The 27,082-nt window shown below is 36.4% G+C and overlaps 3 protein-coding genes across 4 annotated transcripts in view; 1 reads left to right on the forward strand and 2 right to left on the reverse strand.

Annotated features, from left to right (window-relative positions):
• Positions 1-11,759: 11,759 nt before the first annotated feature.
• Positions 11,760-13,532, forward strand: LOC109161656 (uncharacterized mitochondrial protein AtMg00810-like). Its single transcript, XM_019310147.1, has 4 exons — positions 11,760-11,943; positions 12,021-12,334; positions 12,412-12,480; positions 13,524-13,532. The coding sequence occupies exons 1-4, from the start codon at positions 11,760-11,762 to the stop codon at positions 13,530-13,532; spliced, it is 576 nt and encodes a 191-aa protein (XP_019165692.1).
• Positions 13,533-19,122: 5,590 nt separating this feature from the next.
• Positions 19,123-27,082, reverse strand: part of LOC109161975 (thioredoxin M2, chloroplastic-like) — a 29,291-nt gene continuing 21,331 nt past the window's right edge. For both annotated transcript variants that reach the window (XM_019310579.1, XM_019310578.1), the window contains exons 4-5: positions 19,917-19,927; positions 19,123-19,133 (exon numbers count right to left, since the gene is read on the reverse strand). In XM_019310579.1, the coding sequence (XP_019166124.1) occupies position 19,133; positions 19,917-19,927 (12 nt within the window). In that variant the 3' untranslated portion in view covers positions 19,123-19,132. The remainder of the gene's footprint in view (positions 19,134-19,916; positions 19,928-27,082) is intronic.
• Positions 22,434-24,986, reverse strand: LOC109161974 (PI-PLC X domain-containing protein At5g67130-like). Its single transcript, XM_019310576.1, has 7 exons — positions 24,794-24,986; positions 24,538-24,660; positions 24,311-24,448; positions 23,473-23,875; positions 23,158-23,381; positions 22,969-23,055; positions 22,434-22,729 (listed from the first exon to the last, which is right to left on the reverse strand). The coding sequence occupies exons 1-7, from the start codon at positions 24,869-24,871 to the stop codon at positions 22,562-22,564; spliced, it is 1,221 nt and encodes a 406-aa protein (XP_019166121.1). The 5' UTR covers positions 24,872-24,986; the 3' UTR covers positions 22,434-22,561.

A 27,082-nucleotide genomic window follows, 5' to 3' on the forward strand; every position in this document is an offset into this window, starting at 1 on the left:
AACACTTTTGGAGTATATATACTTCTCGGCCATGCAATAAATATTGCGTCTATGAATTAACTTTTTGAGTGCTTCAAGCATAAACTGACTTCTCGGATGCTTCAAGCATGAGCTAACTTCTCGGATGCTCTATGCTTCAGGCATGAACTAACTTTTTCGGCAATGAATATATTTTCATGCATTGTTCAAAACATTATCATCACACCAACCATTTCTTCATCAATACCTCATCATTTCATTATCATCATTTATCATAGTATTTGCTTCAGGCAAATTACCTAGAATCATCAAGATGAGGTGCATTCTTCGACGACCAAATGCTTTGGTGTGCGGCACGTAGGGATCAATGCCCTTCAGACCTACATTGTTAGCAAACCTGCTTCTAGATAGGATTTTACCTCGATGAGTTTGGTTGTCCTTGAATATCTTGAACACTTTGTTTCTTATTCTTAGCTCGAAAATCACACCGCACCTGTTATAATTTCAATTCGACCGCAGCCCCTTATAAAGTTGCTCAACTGGATAACATTATGTGCTTCAGGCACCTATGCAAAAACCAACCAGACATGCATGCATTTTGATTCTTCATCAACAACTAGTTATGTTTCTTAGCCACAAGGAGTGCAAAAATCAACTTAGGATGCTTCTCATAATTTGTTTTCTTATACTACTGCTAGAGTACATATTACTCGCATGAAAAGTTGGCAATGTCTTTCCAATTAAATATTTCTTTGAAACTTCTTGTTTAGAGTTTCACATGCGAGACTATTTTGTGTATAGTTGAATTATAGTTAATCACTGACTTACATTATAATCTCAAAAGTAAACATGAGATTAAACTAGTCAAAATGTGTCTAAGGAAGAACATTTTATGACTTCTGGTCGGAATAGTCCTTCAGAGACTTCCATTAATTCAAGGAGTTCTTTTTCAATCAGATACTCATTTTTTAAGGTTGTGGTTTAAGTGGTGACGTATGAAAATGAATGCTTGTGCCTTCTAGGCATCGGTGCTCTATAACTTAGCAACAAAAAACTAGGCTCAATTCTTTAGATGCCGAATATATTTTAATATCAAGAGGCCAAGCTAAATAATTGCTTCATTCACAAGTGAGCTCAATAAATTCACATTTGGCAATGGAAGGCGTAATCTACAAGACATATATCATATGTTCTCATATACATTCATAATATCACATGTCCATAGCAAAAATAAGGAATTTGACATCTTCTAGATGCAAATCAAACTTTCAGAGATGAAGTTGAACGGTAAAGTTTGAAAGAACAAATTAACCTTTCGAAAACTTTCGAAAACACACAAGAGACCATAAAAATGACCTTTCGAGTATTCAACCTTTTAGCAGAAAACAAAATATCCTTTCGGATCCATGCAAGGAAAACATAATTTTCCATTTGCAAACATGAAAAGATTTTGAAGCATTGCAACCTTTCGAATACCATGCTCATATTGCAACAATATATATAACGAAAATATTTATGTAAATTTAGCAACAACATCTGTGCAGTTTGATATGAATGTTCTTATGTGCAGCATATATTATCAACATGGTGTACATACATTGTATATACGAAAAATCACTTCTATTTACACAAACATATATATCCCATGCTTTCTTCCGATTCAAAAAAAAAAAAAAAAAAAAAAAAAAAAAAATCAGAAATCCATATTCAAGAATTTGCAAGCATATATACGAATCATATGAACATGTGCAATATAAAACCATGTAATATACGAATCATATGAACATGCTTGCCTAAACATGTATTGTAACAGATTCAGGCATACCGTTCGCCGAAGATTACGATAGAGATTCGTGCTGATAACGTGTTGTTAGGCACAGATTCAGGCATACCCTTTTACTTAGTCCCTATCAACTCGTTAGTTCTCACGTGGTGTTTGCACGATAATGCTTGGAGATTGTATGTATATGAGTATATAAAATAGATAAGTAAAAGGGAGAGGAAGAACACAATGTATAGAACACAATCATATGAGACCATTTATTCATTGAGCCTTCACCCTCAATTTATAGGGACCATTACCACCTTTCACATCCTTTAACATAAGTAATGAAATAAGTAAAGGCTAACAAAAGGTCACAAGTTTAATGGTCATAATAATAAAATATTTATAACAGTTCATAATATTTGTTCTATATAATTATAAATCTAAACATTAAAGTACATAAACACTAAACTGGATGTACATCATATCTATTTTCATTTACTCTCGGTTCATAATATTCCTTTGATATATATATATATATATATATATATATATATATATATATATATATATATATATATATATATATATATATATATATGTTGATAAAAATAAACTTTATTTGTGTAAAATAAAGTAATGCCTTTATGTATTTATAGATTTAATTTTTTTAAAAAAAATAAAATATATCAATATATACATACGGATTATTATTTAAAAGATCTTAATTAAAATTTTGTAATAATTTAGTGTTTATATGTGAGTCGAGCACCTTGTGCTAGATGCTAATGAAGGTGTTGTTGACTCTTTATGCTTTATTAGGTTGAGAAAGTATGTTTGAACATATATTACTGTACAATGTAATAGACTCAGTAGTATTAAAAAAAATGTTTATACGTGAATTTTATTTATAAAAAATAAATTTAAGTTGCTTTAAGACATTACTAGTTTGCTGTTTGCCATTGTTTCCTGGCAAAGCCAAATGCCGGCGGCCATATCGAATTGTTGCTTTGAAGACATGCTAGGGAACCAGAAGCTTAAGGTACGTTGTTTTTCTTTTTAAGATGCGTGATTCGTATGTTTAAGGTGTGTGAGTTGTTAAAATTTAAAGTGCACCATTTTAAAATCTGACCTTAGGTGCATGATTTGTGTTCTTAAAGTGCGTGATTTGTGCACTGAATGTGTGTCATTTTCATGCTTAAAGGTTAAGTTGCTTGGTTCCTTTCACCAGAAAGAGACTTGAAAGAAGGTTGAGCCACCTACAGAGACAGAAGTCGGAAATGCTTGAAAGTTCGAAAACAAGAACCGTTTTGGGCATGACGGACATGGCTGATCAACGTGGTACATTTGCTTCTGACAATGCTACGATGATGACGAGCATCCCGCATATGACACCTATACCCCCTTCTGATGATGTCTTTAAAACATGCATGGACCTCTCCTAACGTGACACTCAATGTGTGTGGCAATGATGCATCCATTAACGTTTGCTGTTCAAAGAAGTTTGGTGTCTTAGCTGCCATTTGCTCTGTGCTGGAGAAGTGCAAAATTGATGTGCTATCTGCTCATGTGTCATCAGATCATAATAGGAGCATGTAAATGGTGTTCAAGATTCCTTCCTATCAGAAAATAATGAAGAATGGGCCTTTCTCAACGACTGTGATTATTCCGATGGTGAGAACAATGAAAAGTCAAGAAAAAAAGTTTCAGATTTCAATGCATCCTATAGTCAGTCACCATTGTCGCCTAAAGTGGATGTAGCAATTCCAGCATCAACAGGTGTGACGATGGTTGTGTTATCAGGGAATATTAACGAGAGTGGTGATGATATTAGAGACCTGTAGGAAATCATGAAAGACATCTATGGACTGAAAGAGAGAGGAGGAAGAAGATGAGAGACATGTCTACTAATCTTCAAGCTTTGCTTCCTCATCAGCTTCATCCTAATAAGGTAATTAATCTAATTAATTCAATATGTTGAAACAGGTGATAGCAGGTGGATATGAAGGTCAATTTCCAGTAGAAGAGATTTACAAGGAAGCCGCAACAGAGATTATAGGAGTTTGTGGGTAACTGCATGCCCATCAGTCATCCATGTTGCATTGATAACAATATTGGAGAAATACTAGTGCTATGTCTTTCTTGATTTTTTTTGTGTTCTTAAGGTGCATGGTTTGTGTATTTAAGGTGCGTGGTTTGTGTACTGAACATGCGTTATTTTCATGCTTAAGGTTAAGTTGCTTGGTTTCTTTCAGAGGTGCATTTTTTTAATATAAATTTTCATTAATTTGAACAGTTGATTTAAATTTGATCACGGGCTTAGATTAAATCGCACGTTCGCACCTGAGCAAATTACCGCTCCAGAACCATTCCTATATATATATATATATATATATATATATATATATATATATATAGACCACATATTATTGTAATTAATATAATCCATGCGTGTAATACACAGAAATTACAAAAACCAAACTAAACCCGGAATAAATAGACCACATATTATTGTAATTAATATAATACAGGAGTATAATATATTTATTGCAAATCCATTGTCCATGTGTGGTAATTTTTGTAAGTTGGTATTAGAGTAATAATTAATTTGAGATTTTTTCCATTTTGGGAGAGGAAGTGCATACACTACTGGAAATTATAGAATTTCCGACCACCTGAAAATGATCTTAAATTAAGTTGATACCAAAAAGTCCAAAAAGTGGTCGGAAATAGCAACAAAGGTTCTTCCGGATACCAAAAGTGGTTGGAACAAGACTTTCAACTTGATTTAAGACCACTTTCAGGTGGTCGAAAATTCTATAATTTCCAGTAGTGATATGGCCAGCTAATACAAAGAAAAAGATAGAGAGAAAATATAAGTTGGTTCAATTTACGACGACGACGACGACGACGACAACGACGACGACGACGACAACGACGACGACGACGACGGCGACGATGATGATGATGATGGTGATGATGGTGATGGTGATGGTGATGATGGTGATGATGATGATGATGATGATGATGATGATGATGATGATGATGATGAGTTTAAAAGTTTATAATTTCACCTTGCATGTAAGTTTATTTTTCTTGTTATTTGTTATAATTTTGCCTAAAGTGTCCTCATTTGATTCATTTGTGTGCTTATGAGTAATTCTTGATGATGAATTAGATGAATTGAGTGAATTTTAGGACATTTCGGATGCATGTAGAGTCAATGGGAGCCAATGAGAAGCTATGAAGATTGGGGCAACACCTTTTAGAGAGACAAATTATGGTGTGTTTATTGGTCTTGGTCATTTGGACAAACAAAGGCAAAAGTGGAGCAAAAGAGCAAGAAGTTGAAATTCCCGCACAAATCGTCCACTGCTTGGTTTTTTTATCATATTTTAGTATATGATTGTCCAAATCAAGTGATTTTTATGTCATTGGAAAGCTAACTTGAAGGGCTACAACTTTGATGAAGACCACAAATACTAATTCAAAGGTTTTGAGGGTGAAAACGTTCCGAGAAGACGAACTTAGTGCACAGGCAGTGCACACTGCCTGTGGCCACGGCCGTGGCCACTGGGCAGTGTGCCCTGCATTTCTAGCCACGGGTGAAGCCACACCCGTGGCCAGCGTCTGCAACACTTGACAGCCACGATTTTACCCTTTAAAAGAGGATTTTTTTCACCCCAAAAACACATCTTTCATTTCCCTTTCATTTCTCTAGTTAGGGTTAGTTTAGAATAGCTTAGATTAGCGTCCGTTTGGAAAGCATGAAAATGATTTCATGAAAATTTTTCCGGAAAATGAGTCATTTTTCGGAAAACATTTTCCTTTCTCGTGTTTGGCTGCACAGCAGAAAATTGTCTTTGTGGTGTTTGGTTCATTTTCTGAAAAATGAGGTAAAATGGTATAATTAAACGTTTTATATAATTAATTATTTTTTTTAAAATTTAAAAATATTTATTTTTTAAAATCAAATAATATTATTTATTAAAAAATTATTTAAAAAAAAAAAAAAAGAGAGAGACGGCGGAAACTAGAGAATACTACTCTCTGGTTTCCGGCCGTGCAACGCTGGCGGTCGCACAGACCGACGATGACCTCTCTCAACCTCCCGGAGTCATCGTAGGGACCCAGCGGAGTGATCTCCGTGCTCAAATTGAAGATTGGTTGTCGGCTGTGAAGACGAGTGGTCCGAGTCGACCTTCGTCTATGGAGGTTTCCCCGGCGATGGAGGCTTTGCCTGGGCAATGGAAGGTAGTGGGAGTGCCGACGGAGTTTTAGGAGGTGGCGATGGATTAGAAGGGGTCGTGGCTATCCTCATTGGCCAGACTTCATCCCGATAACCACCTACTTCCCTTGCTCCGGCAATGTCAATCGCGGTTGATGGAGGTGAGGTTACGAATGGGGCTCAACTGGGTGTGCATTCCAGTGGGGTTCTCGGCTGGGTGGTAGTGTTGAATTGTTGATGAAGGTGGAGCTTCTTGGCCAAAAGAGGAGAGAATCAAAAAATGGAAAATAACTTTCCCAAAAAAAAGGGGAAGTCATTTTCCGGAAAATTGGCTTCATTTTCCATTGACTTCTCTTCATTTTCCTTTGACCACTCATTTTCCAGCCTAGCCAAACACCAGAAACCCGGAAAATGATTTCCAAAAATCATTTTCCGAGTTTCCAAACAGACCCTTAGTGTAGATTTGTAGTTCATGTCCATTTCCAAGCTCAAGAACATTGCTAATCTTGGATTTCAAAGCTTCAATAGAGAAGTTTTCTTATTATCTCTTCTCTTTACTTTTCATCTATGCTTTCAATTACTCTTTCAATATTGTGTATCTATTGTTAGATTATGAGTAGCTAAGTGTTTTAGGACTTAGATTTGGTTTGATTCTTGCTATTGATGTCTATTTGAGTTGTATTGCATAAATGGGATTATTTGGGTGATCTAGGGTTGTTGTGTGAAATGGGTTTGTTGAGAAATTTGTGTATGATTGTTGGATCCCAATTATATATGTTTGATTTGGAGTGTGTTTGTTGCTACGAGAGTAGAGCTTGTACACTAGCCACACATTCACACACTTAATACCCAATACGAGAGTATTTTGGGTGTTAAGGGGAATCTTTGCATTGTGTTCTTGTTTGGACATCCTTGGGTTGAATTGTCACGATAGTGGAGTTCAATGTGAGGTTGCAAGTCCAAATAGCTACGAGAGTGGTATTTGGACACTTTTGTGCATCTCACTTACCATATGCCTTGATTTAATTCCCTAATCCTTAGTATAATATTTGACATCTTAGCTTGAATCAACCAAGTTCCGGTCCTTTGTTTCACTTGTCTTATTTGTTATTTGCTTAATCATATCAACTCAACTTCTTATCGTTAGGTCTAGCTTCTAAGATGGTAGTTTTAGCTTGTGCTTAACTCCACTTTACATCAATTCCTAACATTACAATAGCCACCTCCAGTGGAACGATATCTAAACTCTATACTGTGATTTGATACTTGATGGATGCGTGAAAAACGTCCTCATCAATATGATGATGATGATGATGAAATATATTAATATTTTGCACAATTATATCTATGTGGAAGGATTGGAAGAGTAAATTCACGTACTTTTAGGGAACGTTTGGTTCACTGAATGTTAGATTCATGTGTTTGGTTAAAATTGAGGTATGTAATATAATCATGTTTGGTTAAGGATTATCTTTTATATATATATATATATATATATATATATATATATATATATATATATATATATATATATATATATATATATATATATATATATAAGCTAACAAAAAATATATATTTTTAAATCATTAGAATTAAAATGGAAAATTTATAAATATCCAAGGTTATCTTACATAACCTAAGAAAGGGAAGGGAATCACATTCCCTCCAAAATCCTATGTGGATGGAATGTTTTATTCCTTGAGAATGTTATATTCCCTAACCATACATAGGAATGTAAGCTCTGGAATGTCACATTCCCTTAGTTATGTAATATAACATGAATCCAACGCACTTTTAGTCTTTAACTATTGCAACTGTCAAATTTTATCATACTCTTTTAATTTTTTGACATTAGATCATTGAATTTCATTTACTTGTCACAATTAGTCATTCTTTTAAAATTTTGTCATTCCATCATTTAATAAATATGACTAATTTCAATCCATAATTCAATTAAAAGAGTTTAGACGAAGAGAAAGATAGATAGAGTTCCAAAGTGTTTTCGTTGGGAAATTGATTCGTGAGGAAGATATGGATGTAAATGGTGTTCAAGATTCCTTCCTATCGGGAAATAATGAAGAATGGGCCTTTCTCAACTCTGATTATTCCGATGGTGTGAGCAATGACAATTCAAGAAAGAAAGTAGCAGATTTCAATGCATCCTATGGTGAGTCATCATTGGAGCCTAAAGTGGATGTGGCAACATCAACAGGTGTGACGAGAGTTGTGTTATCAGGGAATATTAACAACAGTGGTGATGATGATAAGAACAATGAAGATGACGTTAAAAAGTCTGCAGGGAATCATGAAAGACATCTATGGACTGAAAGAGAGAGGAGGAAGAAGATGAGAAACATGTTCACTAATCTTCAAGCTTTGCTTCCTCATCACCTTCACCTTCATCCTGCTAAGGTAATCTAGTTAAGTATTTTTTTTAAAAAAAAAATACAATTATTATTATTTTTTTTTTTTTTTTTTTGCATTTGATAAGCTAATTGAATTATTTTTTTTCACAATGCTGCAAGCTAGTGTCTGTGTTCTTTCTATTAGGAAGTCTATTATCATTAGTAGTCATACTGTAACAAGACTCGTAGTCAAGTATTCTTATACTCTAGTTCAGACTTGTATTATTGATTATTCAGAAATACTAATCCTCATCTGGTATCAGTAGGTTTTCGATCCCTATTCCCATGGCAAATCTCGATGATGGCGGCTCTGTCGGTAGCTCCAAACGGACTGTTTCCGATGCCGCTCTTGCGGCTCCATTGCATTCGGGTGTTTCGTTCTTCTCTGCGTACCACTTTGTTTTAATCAATTTGTCTTCCCGGAATTATCTCTTCTGGCGGACTCAACTTCTGCCCTTTCTTGATGGTCAGGGGCTATTGGGGTTTGTTGACGGTACCACACCGACTGATGGTGCGACCACCGCCAATCACGCTGCCCTCTCTGTTGCTCGCGTTGCATGGTTGTGACAAGACAAGGCGATTCTGTCTCTTCCCTCTCCGAGGAGATGATGCATTTAGCGGTGGGTCAAGCATCTTCTCGACAGCTCTGGTTGTCGGTTGAACAAATCCTAGGGTCAACAACTCGGGCGCATGCTCTTCGACTGGTTGGCGAGTTGCAAGGATTGAGGCAAGGTGATGCATCTTTTCCTGATTACCTTGGCCATGCACAAGTTTTCATCGAAGACTTGGCACTTGCCGGCCGACCGGTGACCCTCGAAGACCAATACATGTATATCTTCCGCGGCTTCCGGTCTGAGTACCGGCCTCTGGTGGCGTTGTTGACTAGGGGAGCTCCGGTGTCCTTAAACGAGCTCTATGATTTTTTAGTCTCTTAGGCGTTCATTTGTGCGGATGACGGAGGCGGCACCATCCCGGCTCCGGTTGCCATGGCTTCTCAGCGAGGTAGACGGTCTGGTGACCAGCGTGGAGGTGGCCATTCTGGTGGTCGTCGTCGTGGCCGGGGTCGCGGCGGCCGTGGGCGTCACTCTGGATTTCGGTGTCAGATTTGTGGAGTTGATGGCCATTCGGCCGCCACTTGTTACCGGCGGTTTGAAGGTGATCCCGGGCCGCAAACACATGTTGCGTACTCGGTGGATGATGCGGCTTCGGTTGGGACTCAACAGTGGTTTCCGGACACTAGTGCGTCTAATCACGCGACTCCGGATCCGTCATTGATGACTTCTGTGGCTCCATATTCTGGTCCGGACACTCTCCACGTTGGTAACAGTAAATGTTTACCTATTGTTAGTACTGGTTCTTCTTCGGTAGCTTCCTCTCGTAAATTGTTTGTGTTATCTGATGTTCTATATGTTCCTGTGGTTGTCTGCGTCTCTATTGTCTGTGCAATGTTTTGCAAAAGATAACTATGTTTATTTTGAGTTTCACCCTGACTGTTTCTTTGTGAAGGATCTTTCAACCAAGGAGGTCTTCTATAAAGGCCAGGTTTCGGGTGGTCTTTATTCTTGGCCGATGTCTCGTCCGAGTCCTGTCGTGTTGGTGGCTTCTCAAGTGTCCTCTTCTGTTTGTCATGGTCGGTTGGGTCACCCGCACACTCGGGTCTTGCGTCAGATTTTAGATTCGTGTTCTATTAATTCTAGTTTTAGTGATAGTTCGGTTTCTTTTCGTGCTTGTATGATGGGGAAATCCTCTTGTTTTCCCATCCCTCGTGTTGAAACTACTACTTCTTATGTGTTGGAACTTATTTATACTGATATTTGCGGCCCAACGCCTTTACTTTCCGTTAATGGCTTTCGTTATTTCGTTTTGTTTGTCGATGACTATACCCGCTATATTTGGTTCTATCCTATGCGTGCCAAAACCGATGTGTATGCCATTTTTGATCAGTTTCGGTAACTAGTTGAACGCTCATTTAATCAAAAAATTATCTCTATTCAGTCTGATTTAGGGGGAGAATATAAACTTTTGCATAATACTTTTTCTTCCATGGGTATTAATCACAGGCAATCTTGTGCCTATACCCATGAGCAAAATGGTCGGGTAGAGCGTAGGCATCGTCACGTTGTGGAAACTGGTCTGGCCTAGTTGGCTCAAGCCTCGGTTCCACAACGTTTTTTAGACTATGCTTTTGAGACTACGGTCTATCTTATTATAAAATGCCTACTCGTGTTCTGAACAATGTAAGTCCTCATTTTCGGCTGCATCGTTCTAATCCGTCTTACTCCTTTTTGCGTGTTTTTGGGTGTCTTTGCTATCTTTTGTTGCGTCCGTACGACAGCAATAAATTGCAGTATCGGTCTTCTCCATGTGTCTTTCTTGTTTATCCGTCTTCTTTTTGTGGCTATCGTTGCTTAGATCCTGTAACTAACAAGGTTTTCATTTGCCGTCATGTGCGGTTTGATGAATCTGTTTATCCGTTTGCATCTTCTGTGATTGTGCAGGCTTTAGGTTCGGCTCCGGTGGCTCCATGGGGTGTTGGCAGTGTATCTATACCGCCTGTTGAGTCCGAGTTGCCCCTTGTGGCCGAATTTCCTTCTGCCGCTTTGTTTGAGTCGGAGTGGCGGACTATTTCAGAACCGGCACCGGCTGGTGGTCAGGAGGTTGGACGGCTTGCTTGGTCTCGTCCGGTGAAGTGGCCTGTGAAGGTGGTCTAGCCACGGTCTCATGTCATGGCGACACGTAGCCAGGGTCCAACGCAGCATGTTGCTTTATTGGCGGATTCTGAACCAACGTGTTACTCTCAAGCGGTTCGGTTTCCGGAGTAGCGTGCGGCTATGGATTCAGAGTTTAATGCTATACTGGTGAACAATACTTGGCGTTTTGTTAGTCCCAGTCCAGGCATGAATGTTATAGGGTGCAAATGGGTTTTCAGGACCAAACGGAAGGAGGATGGCACGATTGAGCGGCATAAGGCTCGGTTGGTGGCTAAGGGGTTCAACCAGGTGCTCGGGCAAGATATTTTTGAGACTTTTAACCCGGTGGTTAAACCGACCACGGTTCGACTTCTCTTATCTTTGGATGTTTCTCATGGGTGGACCATTCGGCAGTTGGATGTCCACAACGCCTTCCTGAATGGCAATCTTGATGAGACTGTCTACATCAGCTACTGGGATATGAGGACAAATCTCGGCTGAGTCATGTCTGTTTGTTGCAGCGGTCGTTGTATGGCCTCAAGCAGGCCCCTCGGGCCTAGTTTAATCAGCTTCATTCCTTTTTGGTCTCTATTAGTTTTACACCGTCCAAGACTGATGTATCCTTATTTATTTATACGCGTGATTTTGTTCATCTATACTCGCTTGTGTACGTAAATGATATTCTGGTCATGGGTTCTGATTCTTCCAGGGTCACTCATCTTCTTGCAGAGCTGGCATCTGAGTTTAAGATTCGTGACATGGGGGCTCCATCCTTTTTCCTTTGTATTGAGACGGTCACGTGGAATGGTAGTTTGCTTCTTTCCCAGCAACAGTATATGCAAGACATTTTGAAGCGTGCAGGAATGACTGATTGTAAGCCTCTGGTCAATCCATTCTGTTTGTCTCGTACTTCTACTACTCATGTGACTCCTTATGAGGACCCCACTCAGTATCTTTGAAGCGTGCAGGAATGACTGATTGTAAGCCTCTGGTCACTCCAGTCTGTTTGTCTTGGACTTCTACTACTCATGTGACTCCTTATGAGGACCCCACTCAGTATCAGAGTCTTGTAGGGACACTCCAGTATCTTACAGTCACACGACCAGATCTTTCCTGTGTCAGCACATGCACTCGCCCACTACTAAGCATTGGGCTATGCTCAAACGCGTGTTACGGTACGTCAACAGGATTTAACATTTTGGCTTACATGTTCGTCCGCCCTCTTCATTTTATGTGCATGCCTTTTCGGATTCGGATTGGGCTGGTGATCTGACTGACAGAAAATCCACGAGTGGCTTTGCGGTTTATCTTGGTTGCAATTTAATTTCTTGCATTTGTCAGAAACAGCGCACTATGGCTCGTTCTTCTACTGAGGCTGAGTACAAGGCACTGACTGATGTATCTGCAGAGGTAACTTGGTTGACTTCTTTATCGCTTGAACTTGGTCTACATCCGGGGTTGCCTCCCACATTGTGGTATGATAACTTGGGAGCTACTTACTTGTGTGCCAATCCAGTGTTTCATGCCAGGACGAAGCATGTGGAGATTGATTACCACTTTGTTCGTGACAAAGTGGCCAAGAAGGAGTTGTAGGTCAATTTTATTTCCACGAAAGATCAGATAGCGGATCTCTTCACCAAAGCATTGCCTAGTCCACGTTTTGCTCTACTGCGAGACAAGCTCAATGTTGTTTCCTGGCAACCTTGTGCTTGAGGGGGAGTGTTAGGAAGTCTATTATCATTAGTAGTCATATTGTAACAGGACCCGTAGTCTAGTATTCTTATACTCTAGTTCAGACTTGTATTATTGATTATTCAGAAATACTAATCCTCATCCCTTCCAAATAAATTATTAATTTATTATGTTTAAGTAATTAGTTAAGAGTGACTCTTCTGTGAAAACGTCTCACGGATCTTTATGTTGGATAAGCGTTGGTAAAACTGAATAATAATCCTACAAAATAAGGATTATTATTTTGTGTAGAAAAAGGGAAAGAAAGATGAAGAGATAGGCTCGTGTTTGGTGTAGGGTTTTTAGCATGATTCGAGCGATCACTCTTTCCTTAAAACCTTATTTGCTATCTCCCACAAGTGCTAGGAGCGTTGTAGCCTAGGCTTCCCAGGATAAAACTTGCTACGATTCAATGTTTGAGAACCCAAACAAGGAATTCGGCGAACTAGAGCAATGTGATGAACACAATTAGGCTAAGAAGATAGTAGAAGCAGAGAGTTTTGAGGCTGGAAAATATGATTTTCTATGTTGAAAAAGTCTGCTGCTCTACCCTCTCTTATATAGGGGTGATGGAATTCAATAGCATTTAGAAATAACATTAAAACACCCATGTAACAGCACCGTTGACCTAAGAATTAATTCTGTAATTTAAAATTGGAATTAATATGAAATTAAATCTGATAGATTTGTACTGATATTTCTCCTTCCTCTGATCTCTGTAGAAGAAGTAGCATTCAGGTCTGGTGTGCCCTTTTGTTAGACAGTAGTGACAAATGGGTACATACTGTCTGACTTTAACATACTTAGTCTTAAACTTTGAGTGCTGAGACTGAAATTTGGCTCTGCTAGGTTAAGCCTCAGTGATCAGAGTGGACATGCTTCCTTTCTGATAGAACTGAGTTGATCTTGATGATTGGCCTCGTTCATGACAGAGAACTGAACCACCACTAGATGTACCTTCTTTGATAAAAATAGGAGCTGACATTGAGGACTGTCCTCGTTCAAATCCAAGTCCCTTTTTATCATTAGGATTTCGACCAGAATCTAGAATTTTGTCTAAGGTTGACGTGGTATCCATCATCTTGATAGTTTTCTTCAGATCCTCCAGTTCTTTTATCAGTTTTCCCTCTCGAGATCTGATCTGAGAAATAAGGTCTTCTTTTGTAACTAATTCAGTGTTTAGTTTCTTCAGTAGTTCATCTCTGTGTTTCAGATCTTCATTCAGATTCTTGTTGATTTTCACTAGTTGTTCCCAACTGCCAACCAGTTTAGCAAATTCCATCTCTAGCTGAACATGTCTCTCTTCAAAATCATCTGATGATATGTAGGATTCTCCATCAGTTTCATCTTCTTCTGAGTGATCCTCTGTTGTTGTGAAGAAGGCTACGAAGTTTCCAACATTTTCATCAGACGGGTCATCTGTTGCTTCCTCTTCATCATCACTTAGGGTAGACACAGACATAGATTTCTTTCTTTTGAGATACGTTGCACATTCAGATTTTATATGTCCAAACCCTACACACTCCCGACACTGCACTGACCGGTTTAAAGTTTTAACTATGTCAGTAGGCGTAGTTCTGAATTGCCATGTTCGTCCAGCCTGAAACTGACTATTCTTTGTGAATGAGGACGGTTCTAATTTCTTATATGAGGAGTTTCCACTTTTGTACTGAGTCCTGTTAGGTTGTCCTTGACTTCTTCGATTGAAACCTTTCAGTATTTTCTTGAAATTGTTTGTTAACAAGGCTAGGGCGTCATCATCTATGTCATCTGTGTCAGATTCTCGATCAGCCTCAGCTACAAAAGCCACCAACTTACCTTTTCTGCTGACTGCAGGATCGTCATCAGCCAACAGTTGAAGTTCATAAGTATGCAGATTACCCATAAGCTCTCCCACACTCTTCTTCTCCCAGCCTGTGTTTTCCTGAATTGTAGTCACTTTCATTCGGAATCGTTTGGGTAGAGACCGAAGGATCTGTTTGACAACTCTTTCATCTGTAAATGGTTCCCCAAGTACTGATGCTCTGTTCATCAAATTCTGAACACGACTATGGAAGTTAGAGATAGTTTCTTCTTCACTCATCCTGAGAGTTTCGAACTCTGATAAACCCATCTGAAGCTTTGACTGTTTGACATCACCAGTACCCTCAAATCTAGTTTCAAGGATTTCCCATACACGTTTTGCCTCTTTTATCCCTGTAACCAAGGTAAAGACTGATTCATGTAGAGATCCTACAATAGAATTCAGCGCTTTATTATTCAGATCAGAGGACGACATCTCATCTTCAGTCCATGTCTCCATTGGTTTGATCTCAGTAGTTCCATCAGCATTCTGAACTATCGGAGGACTCCATCAAGTGAGGACAGTACGATAAACTCTGGTGCCTTGTGCTTGAAGATAAATCTCCATTCGAGCCTTCCAGAAGGAATAGTTGTGACCATCCAATTCTGGTGGTTTCATACTTGCATCCATCCTGAATCAAAACAGACGACCAGCCAGAACACACAAGCAGAGAGCAGTCTAAAAGCCAACAGACAACCAAGTAAACAGCTTCTTAAAGAGAGAGAAAAAGGAAAAAAGTTTTTCTCGTATGGATCAAGTCACTATGTAGACTTAAAAGCTCTGATACCACATGTAATTTTGCATATTCTCAGTATATGGATATTGATTTAGTTTCTAGCAAACAGAATACTGGACTGACTGACTCAGATGCTCAATTGATCAGTCATCCAGATATAATAGCAGATAAATTGAAAAGCGGAAAACTAAGGCAGAAAGTAAATCAACACATATGTTTGTTTACCCAGTTCGATACATTGTGTATCTACATCTGGGGGGCGATCACTGAGGCGTCCAATCCACTAACTCATAATCCAATGTACAAAGGTAGAGAAAAAACAATCTCACCCAAGTGCCTCACACAAGGTCAGTACTCAGTCTACAAAGGTTTAGTGGATTGTTGAAGTCGGAGAGCCACGCATGCAGAAGTCCAATGAAATCCCTTCAATTGGAGAGCTAACTCTGATGCAGTCCGCTTCAATGACGCAGTCCCACGTTGTTCCCACAACTGAGTGATCTTCGCGTCCTATCTTTTAAGCAACGTTGATACTTCTCAAGTTCTTCTTCATAATCACCAAGAACTAATTGTCTTGAGAAGATGCATGACAACCAGAGATGTGTATTTTATTTAGTATAGAGTGTTGCGGCTTCAATCAATGCAACCCTAATTCTTGAACTAATAAGGATATATATATATATATATATATATATATATACTTCTTTGATTTGGACACTCTCTAAATATGTCTATAATTGTAGATGGTAGGACTTTTTGTGAAGAAAGAAATCTTTAAGATTCGTTCCATATCTTTCACGTTGATCCGCTGATATTCTTTCCAAAACGGTCATCTCATAACCGCGTCCCAGCCTTTTTAGAAAACTTTCCTTTATCAGATCTTCAGTGGCTCGATCTAGCAGAGCGTCTGTTGATTGTACTGATCAGTCAGTCTTCTTCAAGGACAAACAGACACCAAGCTAAACCCTATCTTAATTTGTCATAATAATATTGTCACTTATATGTTGGGGTTTTTCTTACAAAAATAAAACACAAACAACTATAATTATTATTATTATTATTATTATAAATAGTAATATATATATATATATATATATATATATATATATATATATATATATATATATATATAATGGAATTGTAGATGCATGTATCATATCCAACTCTTAATCATAATTCTTTTTTAATTTTATTGTGAGGAAATTGTATTGGTGAGTTTAGATTGTTTGTAATTTTGATTAGTTTTTTTATTTATTTATTATTATTATTGATTAATTTTTTAAAGGCAAAATAACAATTGATACGAGACCATAACATTTATGCATTGATTAATTTTTTATAAGCAAAATAACAATTGATATAAGGTCATAACATTTATGCTTAAATTTTCATACCGTGCATCGCACGGGTAAAATACTAGTTATAGTAATAATAAGAGTGAATTTCATTTTTGGTCCTACTGTTATAGGAGCGTTTCCAATTTTAGTCCACCTTAATTTTTTTTGCCATTTTACAACCACTGTTATTGAATGTGTTCCACTTTTAGTCCACCGTTAATATTTTCGTCAAGAGGCCGTATAATCCACGAGTATTTTGGTCTTTTTATGATTGTCTCTTTTCTTTTAATCCAGGTGCTTCGTCCTCCTCCTCCGATATTCGAAGATGGCTCTTCGAACAACGAGAATGGGAAGCCAAAGCTACATCGTTTCGTTCGTTCCAACGTGGACCGGCGAGATTTTTTAGCTTTTAGGTTTAATGTTCTCATTTCTTTTAGTCAAACATAGTCTTGGATGAGAAGAAAGATCAAAATACCCCTAGATTACATGGCCTGTTGATGGAAGTACTAACGGTGAACTAAAAGTGGAACACATTCAATAATAGTGGTCATAAAGTGGCAAAAAAAATTAAGGTGGACTAAAATTGGAAACACCCCTATAACAGTAGGACCAAAAATGAAATTCACTCTAATAATAATTGGCTAATAGGATGATTTCGCATTTCTGTATTGTTATTAAGGCTGATTTTACGTTTTGTATTAAGGATTGATTTAATTTAAATAATTTAATTAAGGGTGATTGAATTTGATTTAGGATGATTTAATTTAATTAAGGATGATTATTTGTAATAGTAAATATATATAGGCTGATTTAATTTAAATGATTTAATTAAGAATGATCTAATTTAATTAAAAATAATTATTAAATAATTATTTGTAATACTAAATATATAGGCTGATTTAATTTAAATAATTTAATTAAGGATAATTTAATTTAATTAAGGATGATCATTTGTAATACTAAATATATATAGGGTGATTTAATTTAAATATTATTACTATAATAATAATAATAATAATAATAATAATAATAATAATATATTCTTCTTTTACTCGACATGTTAAATTACATGAATTACATGAATTTATTTATAAATTGGCTAATTCGTTATTATAGTATAGTATAGTATAGTATTATAGTATTATATTATTATTATTATTATTATTATTATTATTATTATTATTATTATTATTATTATTATTATTATAGTAAATAGTAATTATAGTAATAATATTTCGTTAAGGCTAATAGGATACATGATTCCGCGTTTTTGTATGTGAAAAATTTATTCTGTATGTGAATTATTATTACTATAATAATTACTATAATCTATATATCTATCTATAGATATATAATTATAATAGTAACTAATATTATGTTCTTCTTTTATTCAACATGTTAAATTACATGAATTACATGAATCTATTTATAAATTAATATGAATACAATAAATGTTTTCACATTTGGAAATTTTTTGAGAATTACATAAGTCTATTTATAAATTAATATGAATACAATAAATGTTTTCACATTTGGAGGGAAATTTTTTGGGAATTACATGAATCTATTTATAAATTAATATGAATATAATAAATATTTTCACATTTGGAGAGAAAATTTTAGAGGCAATTATTTTGCTTTAATATATATAGAGATAGAGATATAATCCATGCGTGTAATACACAGAAATTACAAAAAAAAAAAAAACAAAAACAAAACTAAACTAGGAATATTAAATAGACCACATATTATTGTAATTAATATAATGCAGGAGTATAATATATCTATTGCAAATCCATTTGTGTGGTAATTTTTGTAACTTGGTAATAATAATAATAATAATAATAATAATAATAATAATAATAATAATAATAATAATAATAATAATAATAATAATAATAATAATAATAATAATAATAATGATGATGATGATGATAATAATAATAATTATTATTATTATTATTATTATTATTATTATTATTATTATTATTAAATATGAACATTTTGGACTTTATACTACTTATTTCCTTTCAATTCCATGTATACCAAACATTGGAATTGAAATTCTCAGTAATTCTATTCCTGAAACCAAACACTTGAATTTAAATTATTACTTTATTCTCAAATTATTCATCTCCCATAGAATTACAATTCTTTTCCCACCTAATTCCCTCCCTCTAACCAAACACTTCGTAAGGATTTAATTGACGAAATTTTAAACTATTTGAGGATCAAATTAGTTAAAATTGAAAATTAGGGACTACATTGACAATTGAAAAATAATCTTGGGATCAAAATGATGATTAATTCTATATTGATATTTTGCACAAGTATATCCATGCATGTGGAGGGATTGGAAGAGTAAATTCACGTACTCTTAGTCTTCAACTATTGCAATATTGTCAAACTTTATTCTACTCTTTAAATTTTATCACATTACACCATTGAATTTCATTTACTTGTCACAATTAGTCATTCTTTTAAAATTTTGTGATTCCATCATTTAATAAATATGACAGCCAAACAGGGTATTCGATGTAGCGAATTCGAAAGCAGGAAATTCTGCGGAGAGAGAGAGAGAGAGAGAGAGAGAGAGAGAGAGTTCCAAAAAAAATTTGTTGCGCGAAGCAGATTAGTGAAGAAGATATGGATATAAATGGTGATCAAGATTCCTTCCTATCAGAAAATAATGAAGAATGGACCTGCTTTCTCAACGACTGTGATTATTCCGATGGTGAGAGCAATGAAAAGTCAAGAAAAACAGTTCCAGATTTCAATGCATCCTCTAGTCAGTCACCATTGCTGCCTAAAGTGGATGTAGCAATTCCAGCATCAACAAGTGTGACGAGGGTTGTGTCATCAGGGAATATTAACGACAGTGGTGATGATGTTAGAGAGCCTGTAGGAAATCATGAAAGACATCTATGGACTGAGAGAGAGAGGAGGAAGAAGATGAGAGACATGTTCACTAATCTTCAAGCTTTGCTTCCTCATCAGTTTCATCCTAATAAGGTAATCTAATTAAGTATTTTTTAAAAAATAAAAAAATGTCATTTTTTTTATCAACTAATTGAAAATTGTAACAACTTATTGTTGTAAAATGTTAAAATTAAAAATTAAAAAAAAATTGCTCAAAGCGGTTTTTTTCAAGCATATTTTTGAGAAAGTCATTTTGCATGTAATCAGCTATTAGCTAATTTACCAAACATCTTTCTACAATAAGTTAATGTTATCAACTAGTCAAAGCCACTAACACAATCAGCTAACAAGTATTTACCAAACACTCCCAAAGTGTTTGTTACTTGTATGTTATAAGTGAAAATGTAATATCTTTGAAGAAAAATGTAATACTACGACTGTTTAACTAAGTCAAATAAGTCAAAATTGACTGATAAGCTAACTATGTTACTAAATATGACATTAATTCTTACATTTTCATCTGAGATGCTCTCACACAAGTTTTATATAAACACTAACAAATATCTTTTTTATTATATATTCTTTTCTAGACGAAAATTAATTTGAATATATTTTTGGAAATAGGTTGACAAGTCCAGTATTCTTGATGAAGCCGTGAAGCATATAAAGGGACTTGAAAGTAAGTTGAGCGACCTCCAGAGACAAAAGTCGGAAATGCTTGAAAGTTCGAAAACAAGAACCATTTTGGGCATGACGGACATGGGTGATCAATGTGGTACATTTGCTTCCGACAATGGTACGATGATGATGAGCAGCATCCCACATATGACATCTATACCCCCTTCTGATGATGTCTTTAAAACATGGACCTCTCCTAATGTGACACTCAATGTGTGTGGCAATGATGCACACATTAACGTTTGCTGTTCTAAGAAGTTTGGTGTCTTAGCTGCCATTTGCTCTGTGCTGGAGAAGTACAAAATTGATGTGCTATCTGCTCATGTGTCATCAGACCATAATAAGAGCATGTACATGATCCATGCCCGTGTAAGTCTTCCTCATCCTTATCATACGTACCCTATAAGCAATGAATCCCATGACCTCTGGCATGAATTGGTTCTGATACCAAATAGAAGAATAATGTGCTCCATCTTAATTAATTAAAAGACTAAATTGATAGTTGAACTGTACTTTTATGTTTATATATTATATGTTTATGTGGTTTGTTTAATTCAATATGTTGAAATAGGTGATAGCAGGTGGATATGAAGGTCAATTTCCAGTAGAAGAGATTTACAAGGCAGCCGCAACAGAGATTATAGGAGTTTGTGGGTAACTGCATGCCCATCACTGATCCATGTTGCATTCAATCCCCATTCATATCAATAGGAGATCGAAATACTAGTGCTATGTTTTTTCTTGATGTTTTTTTTTGGGTGCGTATATGAATATTTAATTAATTAATGTTTGGGGGACATTTTAAAATTTTAATTAATGTGCTGCATGTGTGTTTTTATATATTGTTATTCATGTGTTGTATATATGAGTGGAGCACATGAGTTGAACTATTTGAGAAATATCAATTAAGTCATCGAACTCAAATAACTCTCAAATAAGCCATTGAACTCGAAGGAAAAAATCAATTAACATTTTTAACAAGTTAATTCTAAGTTTTTGCTGACTAGATTACCAAATGTTTATTTTATTTACGTTTTTTTTTATTATAATCTACCTACATAGTAATATATTTTAAAGTAATTATAATTAAAATAGTTTTGTATTGTCTAGATCTGATTTATTTATTTATTATGATTTTTTTAGACAGAAAATTCAGTGAAAAAATAATAATCAATCAATCAATCAAATAAACTGTTTTGATTTTAATTACTTTAAAATATAATATTGTCCAAGTGGATAATATTAACAACAATAAGAATAATAACGTACATAAAATAAACATTTGGCAATACAATCAACAAAAACCTGGAGTTAACCTGTTAAAAATGTTAATTGCTCTTTTTTCCCGGCTTCAATGACTTATTTGCTCTTTTTTTTCCGGGTTTAATAACTTATTTGGGAGTTATTTGAGTTTGATAGTTTAATTGTTATTTCTCAAATAGTTGAGTGACTTATTTGTATTTTATCCCTTTAAATTAATATCATGATTTTTTTATTATAAAAAATGTATTAAAAAAAAAAGCACGGAAAAACACTTTTGTAACGAAGAAAAGGAAAAAGACATTTTCCAATGACAATTGACAACGATATGTCGATTAAATTATTTTAAGTGGAGGACAACGCTTTCCGTGATTTGATTACCTAACTAGCCAAGCTTAGAAAAAGCCTTTCCCATTAAAATAAATTTTATTATTATAATTTAAAAAAAAAAAAAAATCACCTTCAAAACACACGGGAGTTTAGATCAGAGCTCCGTAAATTAACTTGACTTCGATGTAATATATATAATTGGCTTGTTTGGTAAATGACTCTTAGCTGATTGTGTTAATTAGAGGGTATAATTAGTTGATAACATTAGTTAACTAGTTGATCGATAATATTAGCTGTTGTAAAAAGTGTTTGGTAAATTAGCTGTTAGTTGATAGCTGTTTGGTATAATTTATTTGGTGAAATACTTAATTGAAAAAGTTGTTTGGGGTAGCTTTTTGAATTTTAGCATTTTGAAATTGTAAAAGTTTAATTAATCAAACACTTATATTGATATTTTAACTTAATCAAACAATTAATAGTAATCAAATAAGCCAAAATTAGCCTATAGTTCAATTTTTTACCAAACAGGGCCAATATGATCACACACATATACTAGGGGTGGAGAATGTAGTTTCCAGGAATCATATCATCAATTCTAATTATTGTCCACAAATTAAATGTACATATGAACTAATTAGTCAAATGCCAAAAAGGCGACTGTTATGACAAGAAAAGAGGCAGTAAAGATGTAACAAGCAGCCATGGCAATTCAAATAATAATGCTCTTCTTCTATCAACACTTGAAGAGCTTGTTTCCCTTTTAGCTACTGCTGCTGTTGGAGCAACTTCGGCCTTTGGCAACTCACAATCTCCGAAAGTCATATTATTCTGCACACAAAAATTAAATCGAGTAAAAACTTTAATATACTAGGAATCGACTTAAAATTCACATTTTTTAGGTGATGAAAGAAATTAGTAGTCACTACTCAATGGTATGCACGAGTAAACCAGCCTAAGTTGTTCATAGCTAACCAGCTTAAATCAAGAAAATCAATAGATCTCTAAATCTTATAATTATCAAGTTAACAATTGGACAAAAGCAACTTAAAATTCACCATTATAATTACCTTGCAAGAAGAAATGTTAGCGCAGCCGCAGACTAATTGACCATTTGCCTCATCTACAGCTTCAGGGGCTCCTCCTCCATCACTCCTCTGAAGATGAACAGAGATAAAAATTGAAGAAACTAAAAAATGTTTGGTTTTCTCAAGCAGAGATTATGATTAACAACAAATTAATCATTAATTAATAATTACCTTGTAAAAATCAACGGCAATAAAGTTAGACCATCTTTTACCAGAAGCTTCAAAACACGTATTCATCATGCTCCTTAATGATTCGGAGTTATGTTTGCAAGCTTGGGCCAAATTCGGGGCGCTCGGAAAATAGTTCATCAGAACCAATGACCTTGATCGGGTGTTCATGGCCGGTGATTCACCGCGATTAGGACACGAACTGTTTTTCATCCCATCATCTCCATCTATATATTATACATTCAAATTAAAACCCACTAATATATATAGTTTAAGGTACGATATGATGAAAAAAATGTTGGAAACTAACTGACTCACATTGGTTTTCTACCATGTATCTCCATTGGTAGGCGATGCCTTCGGAGGATTCTTTGGCAGATTTAGAAGTGAAAACGAGTAAACGCTGATTCTTCTTAGCCATATCATCGACGGAAGGCCAGTCGGCGCCGTTCTTTGGCATCCGAGAAACGGGGAACCAGAACTTCCTCAGACCGGCGGCATCGAAAACCTTGTTTAGTCCGTTGGGAGATGTAACGTAGTCTTCGATAATGACGGTGATTATCTCGGCGGGGTTTGCTTCGAGAAAGAGTCGAAGTTCGTTGAGCACGTTGATCGCCGGCTGGAACGCCGTGAAATTGTAGCATTTCCCTCCAAAGGAGTGGCATAGCCATATGTCGTTGTTGAAGTCGTACATATCCAGCATCAAACCCCTCACACCATTCTGCATCATATCCACCATTAACCAACATTTCGATTCTCAAATTAGAAAAAAAAAAAAAAAAAAAAAAAAAAAAAAAACAAAGATTCTTTGATTAGAAAAAAATTGTAAATGGCATGACATCAATTCTAGGATCAGAATTATTAATTCATCCCACAAACGCCGTCCATACCAAACCTCACATACTACAATAAGAAAGTCCACTTACATTATGTAATCATTTATTATATTTTATAATCAATTAAATTTGAAAAAGTAGGCGAATATGCCAGCCACAAGTTGTATGTTAGTTCTTTCTTCCTTTACCAATTCAAGTCTTCTTTCTACACATAACTACTTCCCGATGGACTGCTTCAATCTATACACGTTCCCCATAACATAGTAAAACATGTAATAATTAGAGAAAATTAATAAAAGTTAGCTGATTACTATACATACATTGAGCTGTTCGGTGATGGAATCCTGCTGGTTCATGGTGGTGAGCAAGGCGTCTCCGGTGCCCGACTTCACACCCAATTTGGCAAACGAGTTGTGGGTCGTTAGCCACGAGTACCGATTAAACGGCAACCCTTTCACCTGCGCTAGCTCATAATATAATTCAATTCATCATCACCGTATTAACTGATTCCGGATTAGAAAAAATGTTAAGAATTTTAATTGGTTACCTTGGAGAATGGATTGAGCGGTTGAATGCGAGTACAGTGAGGCGTTAGCATGCCTCCGGCGATGCAGGTCTCGCAATGCAGCCCGGCGTCACACCGGCTATTGGACACGCATCTTTCACCTTGCTGTTAACGTTTCAAATCGGAGAGTTATATTTAAGAAAACTACGTAGTATTTAATTTGCTTGTCACTCTCAAAGGAAAATGAAAATAGACAGGACAACCAACGTACGAACGACAGGTGGTTGTACACTTGTACCTTGAGAGCCGCGCAGCCGTGGAAGGCCAAAAGAAGGGCGGCGGCGAGGAAGAGAGAAGCCGCGGTTCTGAGATCCATGTCAGATCAAACGCCGAGCGCCGGTGATGATCTGAAAATTAAAGAAGAGGGGTGGGTAGAGGATGACAGAGTAGACTAGAAAAAGTTTTAAAGGGAAATAATATATCGTGTTAGGGGGGGGGGGGGGGGGGGGGGCGACTGAGGACTGAGGGGTCATCGGCATATATTATACGACAAAATAAATGGGAAAGAGGGCGGCTGTTGCCAACGTTTATACATTTGCCAGAAATCTCCGACGTAATACTTACCGTATGTATTACACGTATACTCATTCAAAGTCAACTTATCTTTAAATTTTGAACATTTTAAGATGTCAAAAAAGTAATGTTTTTATTACGTACTATAGATTTTAAAAAAAAAATTTAGCTATTATTTTCTTAAAGAATTAATTTCACTTTTGGTCCCACGACTTTTGATGTTCTATCACTTTTGGTGCACAACTTTAAATTTTTTTAATTTTGGTGCCTAACTTTGTTATTTTTATCAGTTTTGGTCCTTTTGGCGAATTTGACAGCGAAATGTTGCTGGATTTTATATTGTTAGGGGTAAAATCATCATCCCAAGGCAACATCTTCAATATCTAAACAAAATCATCCTGTAAAATCATATCTATATGTGTTTGATGATGAGAATAATGTGGAAGACGGGCAGAAACCAGACAGATCTATGGGATTTATAGTTTCGACCATTGGCAAACTCTTTTTTTCCTCTTAATATGGTTTTTCTTTTGTTTAAATATTGAAGATCTTTCCATGGGATGGCGATTTTGCCCCTAAAATATAAAATCCAGAAATATTTTACCGTCAATTTGGCTGGAAGGACCAAAACTGATAAAAATAACAAAGTTAGGCACCAAAATTAAAAAAATTTAAAGTTGTGCACCAAAAGTGATAGAACATCAAAAGTCGTGGGACCAAAAGTGAAATTAATTCTTTTCTTAAATAAAATAATAATTATTTACAAAATTAGCATCCTCACTTGCTATTTATAATAGCAGGGAAGATTGAGATATTTGACAATTATCAAATTGTACATGTTTACTAGCATATAATATAGTTGCTGTAAAATATGTGTAATAAATTAATTATTCAATATTAGCTAATGTTGGGAATGGACGTAGAGGACACCAATATGCATCCTCAAGGGCAAAAGGACCCGCATGGGCAGCTCAACTGATCACAGAGGTGAAACTTTGGAAGAATAATCAGGGATCGAGTCTTATCAGCGGCAGTGTGGGAGCAAAGTGAGGGGAGTTCCTTGTACGCTAGTGAGGGGAGTTCCTTGTACGCTGTACGCAGTGAGCACGGTCTATGTGGGAGCAATCTCTCAAAGTGAGGGGAGTTCCTTGTACGTTGTACGCAGTGAGCACGGTCTATGTGGGAGCAATCTCTCAAAGCAGTGAGCACGGTCTATGTGGGAGCAATCTCTCAAAGGTGATGGGGAGTTCCTTGTACGCTGTACGCAGTGAGCACGGTCTATGTGGGAGCAAGTGAGGGGAGTTCCTTGTACGCTGTACGCAGTGAGCACGGTCTATGTGAGAGCAATCTCTCAAAGTGAGGGGACGGTCTATGTGTGAGGGGAGTTCCTTGTACGCTGTACGCAGTGAGCACGGTCTATGTGGGAGCAAGTGAGGGGAGTTCCTTGTACGCTGTACGCAGTGAGCACGGTCTATGTGGGAGCAATCTCTCAAAGTGAGGGACGGTCTATGTGTGAGGGGAGTTCCTTGTACGCTGTACGCAGTGAGCACGGTCTATGTGGGAGCAATCTCTCAAAGTGAGGGACGGTCTATGTGTGAGGGGAGTTCCTTGTACGCTGTACGCAGTGAGCACGGTCTATGTGGGAGCAATCTCTCAAAGTGAGGGGACAGTCTATGTGGGAGCAATTTCTCAAAGTGAGGGAGTTCCTTGTGTGGGAGCAATCTCTCAAAGTGAGGGGACGGTCTATGTGGGAGCAATCTCTCAAAGTGAGGGAGTTCCTTGTGTGGGAGCAATCTCTCAAAGTGAGGAGAGTACGGTCTATGTGCGCAGTGAGCACGGTCTATGTTCAATTGAGTTATCATGAAAGTGAAGGGGGTTCCTTGTACGCAGTGAGCACGGTCTATGTTCAATTGAGTTACCATGAAAGTGAGGGGGGTTCCTTGTACGCAGTGAGCACAGTCTATGTTTAATTGAGTTACCATGATTTACATCCTCCCAAATGTGGGGCCTTTAG

The sequence above is a fragment of the Ipomoea nil genome, unplaced genomic scaffold (genome assembly GCF_001879475.1).
Source record: "Ipomoea nil cultivar Tokyo-kokei standard unplaced genomic scaffold, Asagao_1.1 scaffold2926, whole genome shotgun sequence".
NCBI lineage: Eukaryota > Viridiplantae > Streptophyta > Magnoliopsida > Solanales > Convolvulaceae > Ipomoea > Ipomoea nil.